Source organism: Cotesia typhae, unplaced genomic scaffold (assembly GCF_013202065.1).
Source record: "Cotesia typhae breed Kobodo isofemale line unplaced genomic scaffold, CoteBio_Ctyphae contig_22, whole genome shotgun sequence".
Lineage (NCBI taxonomy): Eukaryota > Metazoa > Arthropoda > Insecta > Hymenoptera > Braconidae > Cotesia > Cotesia typhae.
The window spans coordinates 8,778,634-8,789,416 of record NW_027423728.1 but is presented as its reverse complement, the minus strand read 5'-3'; the positions used below and the strand labels follow the sequence as shown (position 1 = coordinate 8,789,416).

Here is a 10,783-nt window from a genome sequence, read left to right as displayed (position 1 = left end):
CGCCGTTAATGTTGTTGCCGAGAGAATGGTATTATTATATGTGCTCCTAAGTGCTTATTAAAAATAATAATTGTGGTTAATAAATAAAAAATTAATTTATTAAAAATAATAATAAATATATGTGGAATAGTGATACCTGTTTGTGTCTTACGAATGCTCCTGGTATTTCAAAGTTATTCAATAAAATCACCAGATCTTAGTAAAGATCTCGGTACCTGGAGTACCAGCATCAGTAATAATTTTTAATTATTTAATATAATAAATAAATAATTGATTTTTGAAATGCCTTGCTCGGCGGTGACACTATCTCTGGCAACCATAACCGGCATAATCGCGACAGCACTTCTTGCAATAGCATTTTCCACGGATAACTGGCTTTACACGGAGGTCAAACGCGCCCAAATACAGGTATTTAATTTAGCTATCTAGTATAATAATTTATTAATTATTATTTTACTATAATAGTGTCTGGCGAATTGATTAATATTAATATATAAATCAGTATGCTGAGCGAGACAAGTAAGGCGTTTTAATGGGCTGAGTAGCATAATATCCTGGGAGGAATGCTGGCAAGACGGCGAGGAGCATAAAGAACAAAAATAATAAAAAGTAACTAGGATCGTAGGCTGGTTAGAGGATCTTGTAAAATTGCCGGCTTCCTGGATTAAGCTAGGCGTCCTTGCACCGGGTTAATGTCCTGGGTCGCAGGGCTCACGAGCTCGAGATTCTTTACGATTTTCTACCTTGATAAAAGCTTTTTCTTGAGCACCTTCATCCGTCTACCAGCTACTTATTTTGTATTATATTACAACACCACAATGAGTCGAGTCGCTGGAGTTGTGCAAATAACTCCTTACCTGTGAACTAAATGTTAACCCTTTTTATAATTACTCATTGTTTTATTTTAAATACATACCGAAGGTTTTTTTGTTGAAGGACTCCTGTTTTTGTTGACCTGTTTCACTTGACCTGCAGAATCTTTATCGATTTTAATGCAGGTCATCTTCTTCTTTAAAATCGACATCTCAGTTATTAACTTTTAAATTTAATTGTTACAACTAAATAAATAAAATTATTCGTTGGCACAAATGTTTTTCTAAAACTACCATTTAAAGTTTTTCCAAGAATTAAAGAATTACTAATTCTTTAAACACGAGATCTCCGTTAGCTTAGGACCATTATTGATGTTAACAAATGAAAACAAATTGTTGACTTATGATTTAAAACTTGACGATCAATGATCAGGAGCCTTTCCAAGCGATCGGCATTCCTCGCCGCGCCCATTTCAGCTTAGCTCGACGAGTTTTGAATTTAGTTTTGATTTTTTATGTCCAAACAAATATCAAGCTTGCGTAATTATTTCGAATCCTCATTAACAGGCCAATTAAACCAATAAGCACATACTTAAAATCTGAAAACGTCAAGTATTATGACCATTATTATTAATTAATTAATTTTAAATTAAATCATACTGAAGTTAATTGACAATAATATAAAAAAAAAAAAATTCTGACATTTAATTTTAAGCATACTTTTGATATCTAACCTAAAAATAAAAATTTTTGAACTTGCTGTCAAAATAGATATTTGTATAAATGTGAATAGACGAATGTATGTACCTTGTATATATATTTATTAACGATCCTCGTGAAATAAAAATAAAAATAAAAATAAAAATAAAAATATGTTGCTCTTATACTGGAAGAGCGAGTAGCTGCGTGGATCGTACAGTTATTTACCACCACGTAAACGTGAACGTTGCTGCATGTACACACGAGAAAGTCCTCGGATATTATATACACGGGTTCTGTGTTCCACAATGTCTGCATATGTACAGGTGTACGGAAAAAATATATCCACAATCCACATTGCTTCAAGATCTAATATAAAATTATACCAATAAAGTTATATCTATATATATATATATATATATAATGTAAATATATATGCATAATATATTTAATCACACTTAGATTCAGGTCACGCATTAAATCTGCTAATTACCATTGCGTGAATTATTGTCCGACTTAATATATCATATTATATATTTATAAATTTATAAATCTCGGTAGACAAACTCGTTTTTGATAAAAGAAAGTTGATCGTGAAATTTCCATTTGTCAATATGAAAATACATATTTTATGAATCATATAAAAAAGTAAGTAATACAGAGAGAAAACTGTGGGATAACAGTAACATAAACTGGTTGACAATTTTAAAAATTATTAATTAACCAAGAATGCGTACATCTGGCTGATTATTATCGGTATTTATTATTATTACTTAAATATTTTTGTTGTTAATTAAAATGATAAATAACAAGTTGTTATTATTTTTTTTCATAGGTCTATAATAGATATATTTTATATAAAGAGAGGTTATCTAGCAGACTTCCGGGAAAATATCAGCTGAAATATGCTGTAAAGTGACCATTAAATATTCTTATTCACAACAGATTGATAGATTCACATTAATTTCAGGCGTGGTAAAATATATTGTTGGCATTTTCCTTTCCATTTTATTATTATATACACATCCATACTGAAGAAATCATCGTCGTTGCATCGGCGGAATGGCGATATACGATGTGAAAGCAGCTGAAACGGTTTTAACCTGATATAAGTTGGGTTTTATATTTTTTAACTACGGGACGGTTGTTAACGCGCGTTGATTACTGGGATGTGTAGATAACATTCAAGTCAGCTTTTGTTGCTCAATACATAAATAACTGAACATGTTCTGGGTTGCTCACCATACAGCGAATTTTTAAATTTGTACTTTTTTAATTTTTCTCTATGACAATTTTATATTGTTTAGATTTCTTCAAGGAAAAACAATTTTAAACGCTTACTGTAATTTAACAGTACTTACTTTGATAAGATAGTAATCGGAATAATTATTTTGAGGTACTTGTTCAATATTAAGCTCAATTCTGCACCAACTTTTCTGCAACTTGATGAAATTTATTCAACAATTGTTTTCTGCTGGCTGGAATTTAAATGCGTTGTTATTGTTATTATTGGATAAAACGAGTTGAGTATTAACTATTAGTGATATCAGAAATATTTAACGACCTGTTAGTAATTAAATAATAATTATCATAGGAATTTTTCTTGGCAATATTTCAAGTTGTTTGAAACCTTATCGGGGATATAGAAGTTGTGTTTTATTGTTTGTATGCAATTATTATTCTAATGGGAATTTAGATAGTAGTTATATATTGTCGCAAATATATTTCTTCATTACTGTGGAATTTTTCTTTTTAATGATTGTCAAGTATTTCAAAATAATTATCCAATTTTTAAGCAAGTTTTTATATTTTTTTTTTTTCCATTTCTTCAATTCAAAATTTATAAATTATTTTATTTTTAAAAGCAATGAAAACAATTTAAATTAATTAAATATATTAAATTCTTGAAATACCGCTTTTTATGTCTTTTTTCTTTAACTTTAGTTTCTATTCATGGTAATTATCATTTTGTATAATAAAAAAATACCATCTTATCGTCGGAATGAAGAAAGAACTCAAGTAGTAAAATATAGAAAATATTTCTAAGTTTTAAAAGTCAATAAATTATTCGAATGAAAGTTATTTCTTTTCTTTAATTTAATTAAATTTTCATTTCAATTTAAAAATTTAAATGTACTAATGAATTTTTGGAGTTATATCCCAGTCAATTTCACGGTTGTAAATAAGTTATAAGAGTTAAAATAATCTCCATAGAAGCTTACTCTTATAAATATTTAGAAAAAAATATCTGTAAATATATTTAACGCGTGAAATAAAATCTTTTGTCATACAAATACGTGCTATAATATTTCAATCGATTGATTCAGTAGAATACGAATGACAACAGCCGTTAACTATTTGTAAATACGAGTTATGATGCAAGAATTAATTCGCTGGCCTTGAGAGAGACATTCAAGCCTCGGGCTCTCTTATTATTGTCAATATTTAAATTACACTTTTATCTATTGTATCATTATATTAATTTAACTAAAACAATTCCGTTTAATTGCAGCAATATGCGTCGAAAAATGGCGAACAAAATCACATTGTTGAGCAGATGAACTCGAAATTCTATTACTACACAAGAACGCAAGGACTCTTCAGGATATGTTACCCTAAAGAACGTCCTCCAAAAGGTAAATATCCAAATCTTGATTACGATTGATGATAACATCAAATACCTGTAAATAATAATAATAATAATAATAATAATAATAATAATAATAATAATAATTATGATTACTTTCTAACGGTCATAATAATGAAATGAAACGGCGTTTTATCTCTTCACTTAGACTAGGACCCACGTAATAGGTTAAACGTTGAATAAAACACCCGGTGAATTCTTGAAACATCAGGTGAAATTTTAAGAAGTATTTAAGATTCTTCTTTCTTATATCAACTACGAAAGTAGGTCTAATTTTATTATTAACTATTCGTGTGTCATTGTTCAAGCCGGAAGAGTTTATTTTTTTTTTACCGTTAATTTTTCTAGAATTACCTGGAATAAATATTCAAATCTAATTAACTAGAATAAAACTGCAGTCATTGTACTGATCTCTTCTTTGCTCTTGAGTGATTCGCGCACAAATTCACGCTATCAATACTTTATTTTCTTTTATTTTAATTTTTCGAGATGTTATTGTTGTTATTACTGGTTGAGGTGATTCGAAGATAAGATACTCCGAGTTTAATTGAATATATTTGAATAATAATTACATGTTGGAGTTAATCTCAGCAATAGAAAGTCGAGATGAAAAAATAATTTTAATTTTATCCATATTCACTTTTAGAAAATATAATAATTTTTTAAAATTATATTATTTAGATAACTCATTATAATTATAATAATTTAGTATATTTAATAGTGGAGCAAAATATTAAATAACAGAAAAATTTTTGTTATAAAAATTAATGTGTTTTAATATAAAACTTCCTTTAAATATTTTTATATCTAATCTTTTAAATTCCATAAATCTGTAATTAAAATATTTTTATTAATAAAACTATTTGAAAAGAGGATTATATAAACAAAATAGTAAATATTATAAATTATAATGATATTAATGATATAAAATACCGGCATTCACTTTTACCCATTTAAATAAAAACTTATACAATTTAAAAAAATAAACCATTAAAATAATAAATATTAAAGATTGTGTTATTATTTCCGGTGATGATTTGTTAATGCAAAAATAACATTAAATTCCGTTAACACGTTAATCACTCAAAATCAGCAGCCGGATCATAACCGTTAGCACAAATGTTAATTACTTAACAAATGATAGATCTACAGTCGTGGCTCGTGCTTTGATAATACACTTATTTTTTTATCTGTATTGCTGTTCATTTTTATTATTTAGCAAACTCAATGCAATGAATTTGCATCAGTGTAAACAACAGCTAACGCGATTCCTGATGGGGATAATATAAACCAGTCTGCAAACAAAAGTTCTATTATAATTTATCAAGTCTGATGATGATAATGATGATCATTTTGTATATGATTATGCATTATACTTAGCATTTAACTAATCTCTGTACTCGGAAGAAATGTGGTAACAATAACAATAATAATATATTATACAAGAGAAAATATAACAAAACATAACATTGACAAATAGAATTCCTATGACACAGAACCAGAGGATTTAACTTGGGAGTAAAAGAGCCGAATCTGATATTATAGTTACTATCAGGACGGAAATAACTGATGGCCTCTGGACTTGTATTGAGGTACCGTTCACTTTGACCGAGAGTACCTTATCGGGTTTTGGCATTCGCATGTCACACATCCGGCGTAGCTTTATTTCCGGTTCTTATACGGCCAGTTTATGTTTTTTTATTTACGATACGTGATCAAATATCGTCAGGCTTATTGTTATTTTATTTACAATCATGATCATTGATATTTTTAAATTATAATAAACGGTGACGTAGTACAGCAGACTGGCACAGTCTGAAGAAGACAATCTTAAAGAAAAAAAAAAAATTCTTCTGAGAAGCTATAATGAAGATCGAGGATTGATGACGATTTTACCTTACTTTTAATCCTGTTTTGTGTTAAATAGACACATCTAACTGTTTATAAGCTTACTTACCAGCTTTTACGTTCAGTTGGGAAATTCGTAGTAACTATAGAGAATTTAGAAGCCGTTTTGTTGTCCTAGATACCGATGGTACTTGGTATTCATCTTTGATAAATCTATTACACAGTTGGTTAGATTACATTTTAATATTTAGTATTATAGATAGTTATTTATTATATTGACTGACCTGAAAATGGTTGGTTTAACATTATGAGAAATTTTTTTTTTTTTTTATTTTTAAAACTAATATTTTAAATAAATTAATAACTTGATGAGAGAATTTTATGTAATTTTTCTCATCTAATTGGCGATGGAAATTAAAATATAAAAATATTAAAGCATTTAAAACGGTAGTTTTAATGTCGATTACATGGCTCGCATAATTATGAAGACAATCGTAATTTACGATGGCTCTTGAATACTTAATTGCAGCTTCGATTTAAAGATATAAAGATTATAGATTAATAATGAATAGATTTTCCTCTAGTAAAGTTATGCAAAGATATTAAATGTGAGAAACTCATAAGCTTTGGTCACGTAATTAGACTTGATTATCGAAAGTAAGGATGTAATCCAACAAACAATGAACCTGAGCTTTAATAATTACCAATTGTAATTGTAATTATTAATATATAATAAAATAACATATTATTTCTCATAAAAATTAAAATACGTCCTTGTGCTCGTTCAATTACGAGGTATCTCGAAGAGTTTATGATGGTACTCCTTTCCTTATATATTAGAAACAAGCCTACATGTTGATGAATAAACAAGACTTTCAGTATATCGCCATATAAAGATGGCATGCTGGCTGTCATTTCTTCACACACCATCACGATGACGATAAACTTTTATTGATCTCCCTTTTCCTCGGTCCTTAAAGTGTCTTTCACTGTAAATTCACGCTTGTTAATGTTAATGTTAATTTATCTTATAAATTTTTTTTTTTTTTTTTTTTTTTTGCTTTCAGTTGAGACCTACCTCAGTCCCGTGGAAACTCATTGTATGAATGTCGACTATTTCCTCCCAGATTCTGAAAATGAAACCCGGGGATTCTCAGATGATGCCATGGCACGACTCCGTAAGTAGATTTTTTATTCTAAAAAATAAATAACATGATTCTATACTTATATTTACACTGATTATCAGTTTGCAGAGGTTTCTATTTACGCATTGAAGCTTAAAATCTAAAAAATTTCTAAAATCACGTTTTGTCTACTTTCAGTTAGACAAATAAAAATCTAACTAAGTAATTTATCTTTCAGACATGGGAAGATCGGTAATCGCTCTCTTTATTCTGGGATTCCTCGCGATCTTTATTGCATTCTGGACCGGAGTCGTCGGATGTTGGAGAAGATCTCATGGAAATGTCACTGCTACAGCGATACTTATGCTGCTTGCTTGTAAAAATCTTAATTAAATTAAATATTTAAAATTTTAATTTCTAAATAATTAATAAAAATAAAAACAACAGGCTTACTGAGTGCTGGCGCAATGGGAATTTGGCATGGTGTTGAGTACTACGAGAAAGAAAAAATGGTGGGCGAAGAATACTATCAACAATGGAGCAACGTGAGTCATTTTAATTATTTACTAATTAATTATTTAGTAAATGTTAAATGTATTTATTTTATTTAAATACACTATTATAATTAAAGCAGTAGTTAGTAGTGTTGAGAGAGAAATTATATGGAAAGTTGACAGTGATCAGTGAAAATAAGAAACTTATTGTGCATAAACTTTGGGCTGAATATATATTAAGAACAACAGTAGCAGCAGCAGCAATATATATAGAATGTAGAGTAAACAATGTGAATATTTATATAAAATTTCTCACGAGTCATTGCACGTCCCGGATATTTTCTCTAATTTCATCTAGATATATAAATGTGGATACTTTCCTGCTCGGATTGCGCTTTTCATGCGCTACTTTCAGGTGTCATTATATATATATATATATATATATATATATATATATATATATATATATATATATAAGAAGAAATGACGGATGAAGTAGAGTGAGAGTATTTTATTTTATAAAATAAATTTTTTATCTTGACAGGTATTGAAGAATAACGTAGCCCAGTGGTATGACTGGTCATTTTATTTAGCCTGGTTGGGAGTCGCTGCGTGTTTCGCGACGATGACTCTCTTCTTGATAGCGGCTTCCTGTTTGAGGAAGGAGCGAGCGCACGAGCAGGCCGCAAACATTCAGTACATAATGCCAGGTGAAAAATTATTAAAACAATAAACTAATGGATGTATGTTTTGTTTTGTCTGATTTTGGGGTCTCCTTTGGCAACCTGGTCCTGGTGGAGTGTAGATCCTCAAGGAAAGCTCGCTAATCTCGTACGACTGGTCGTACGTGGTCGCTTGGGTCGGCGTCGGGTGGGCGCTCATAAGCGCAATATTGTTTAGCTCCGCTGCGATTTGCTTGAAGGGCGAGAGAATTCGCGACGAAGCGATGAACATGCAGTACCTCATGCCTGGTACATACGTAACACTTTTGCTTCTACTAACTTAGTTTTATAGGTTGATAAAGGTTCAATCGCTGAAAATTTCATTTTTTTTTTTTTTTTTGAAGAAATCAGCAAAATTAAAATTATATTCAGCGATTACGCCTCTTTTGTAAATTATATTAACATTTATTTTATAGAAACGTAGAATAAATATAAATAAATACACTAATCGGCAATTTATTAATAGAAATTTACTATTACAATTGAAAGTTTTTATTCATTTTTATCGGTTATTAAGTAATTATGTTAATGTTTATCCATTGAAGAACTAGAGAAAACGGTAATTAAAACATTAATTAATTCCTGGTTTTATTTATACCGAATTTCAACATTTCCGAGGTTTGCCTAATATTTGCAATTAACGTATCATTCCCAAAACCGCAACTAGTGAATTAATCCTGATTATCATTATTTGTAAAGATAATTAACCTTTTTAACAATTATTTGCTGAAAAAATGATAACTATATTAATAATAAAATAATTTAAAATGTAAAAAAAAGGACATGAGAGCTAAATATTCTTCCTTACAGGTGCTTTTACTTTTTTTTTTTTTTTTTTTTTCTTCTAGTATTACGCTCTGTTTGCCCCGGATTAGTATAATTTTGTCACGCTCTGACTCTAAGAAGGCTCCGGACTTTCTATGTCGCCTTTTTCCGTCTGCAATCGATAAATCTATCGATAAATACTTTTTTTTAATCAATAAACATCCGCGATTTAACGCCTCTGAGCGCGGTCAAACGAGGATCCGCGGTAAATAAAAGAGCTACGGCAAATAGAAAGTGGCATACTTGCCTAAAAAATTTTTTTGCTCAAGTAGATTGCAATTAAATAATTATACCCCAGTTAATCTAATGATACTGTTTTACTTTGTTACTCTATAAATTTTTTTATAAAAATTTGCCCATCGGGATATTTAATGTCTAATGATATGCTATTATTATAGTGATAATAATAAAAAATTTATGATTATAGTGTATCCACAGAAGCAGCAATACGCTTACGCCTCATATCCTGCACCAGCGGCTTATCCAGGTCCTTACTACCACGGCTCTCAATATGGACCTTACAATTATTAGAAGAAAGACTGTACGATAAGCCGAGAATTTATTTACACAATTATTTCACAAATTTATCTAAATGACTAAACAAAGGATGTCATTTCTTCTCTAGTTAATTCAATTGCAATTGATTATTTTAAAACTTGAAACATGAAAAAAAATTTTTTGTTAAAAATTATTGTCCTAGTACTTATTAATAGCTACATAGAATTTTTTATATTATATTATTATATAAATAATAAATCTATATATAATGTTAACATATATAAGATGTATGAATGTAATAACGTGTATTTAACGGTTAGTTAATAATATTAAAATAATAAATTTAATAAGACGGCTGATCTTGCTCAAAATGGCTCGGTCTTTTAGGATTCATCTTCATTAATGTTTTAATAACATTTTTTTAACATTATTGGTAATTAATATAATAATTATCCACTTTGTGCTGTCGTAATTATTGTTACAGCAAAATGATACTCGATAGGTGCAATTAACTAATGTGAAAATGACTAGTATGTACATTATTGTATTGCACATGTTTATAGTTTCGTAGTGTCATTAATTTGTTAACATAAAGCATTTTTATTGTATTGAGAGTGCTATTACTTTTATACGACTATTAAAAATAAATGTAATTTTATTTTATTTTATTAAGAAGTTTAATGTAAGAATTATATATTATTTTTGTTCGGTAATAAATTGAACCGAAATCAATCTCTGTGTAATATTTATTATTTGTAAATATTAATGGGGAAAAGAAGAATATCAAGTTTCTTCACAGGGGATTAGAGGAAACGGGATCTTATGTTGAAAATAAAATTTAGTTTCTCAAGATACTTGGCAAATAACGTTCTTATATATTTTTATACGAGCTCTATTCTTTTAGATAATACTTTCTATCATATATTCAATATTGTAAATTACAAAACAATAAGGCTAGTTCCCAGAATTTAGATTATAGCCAAAAGAATGAAAGTTTTTGCTTCAGCTCCGGTTATTTTTTACTAGATCAATGATCTCGTGTTGAGAATTTTAAATAATCGAATTTTTTTTATAAATTAATATTTATTTTGATACTAAATTTTTATTTCAAAAA

General features: G+C 28.8%; 1 protein-coding gene and 1 long non-coding RNA gene across 3 annotated transcripts; one reads left to right on the top strand and one right to left on the bottom strand.

The window, feature by feature from the left end:
• The first annotated feature begins 2 nt into the window (after nucleotides 1-2).
• On the top strand, nucleotides 3-10,774 carry LOC141523998 (uncharacterized). 2 transcript variants are annotated; one of them, XM_074237630.1, is made up of 7 exons: nucleotides 3-408; nucleotides 4,024-4,147; nucleotides 7,074-7,184; nucleotides 7,369-7,506; nucleotides 7,578-7,675; nucleotides 8,169-8,334; nucleotides 9,599-10,774. In XM_074237630.1, the coding sequence occupies exons 1-7, from the start codon at nucleotides 283-285 to the stop codon at nucleotides 9,700-9,702; spliced, it is 867 nt and encodes a 288-aa protein (XP_074093731.1). In that variant the 5' UTR covers nucleotides 3-282; the 3' UTR covers nucleotides 9,703-10,774. The 2 variants fall into 2 exon arrangements, with proteins under 2 accessions (XP_074093731.1, XP_074093730.1); XM_074237629.1 differs by lacking the exon at nucleotides 8,169-8,334 and adding an exon at nucleotides 8,430-8,595 and having other exon boundaries at nucleotides 26-408.
• Nucleotides 419-2,359, bottom strand: LOC141524004 (uncharacterized). Its single transcript, XR_012478647.1, has 3 exons — nucleotides 1,620-2,359; nucleotides 917-1,411; nucleotides 419-864 (listed from the first exon to the last, which is right to left on the bottom strand). It is a non-coding gene; the product is annotated as an uncharacterized LOC141524004 (long non-coding RNA).
• Nucleotides 10,775-10,783: the final 9 nt, after the last annotated feature.

Coding starts and splice junctions, on each gene's coding strand:
- LOC141523998 (XM_074237630.1), top strand. CDS start 283: ATGCCTTGCTCGGCGGTGACACTATCTCTGGCAACCATAACCGGCATA. Junction 7,676..8,168: donor ACTATCAACAATGGAGCAAC/GTGAGTCATTTT, acceptor TTATCTTGACAG/GTATTGAAGAATAACGTAGC. Junction 8,335..9,598: donor CATTCAGTACATAATGCCAG/GTGAAAAATTAT, acceptor TTATGATTATAG/TGTATCCACAGAAGCAGCAA.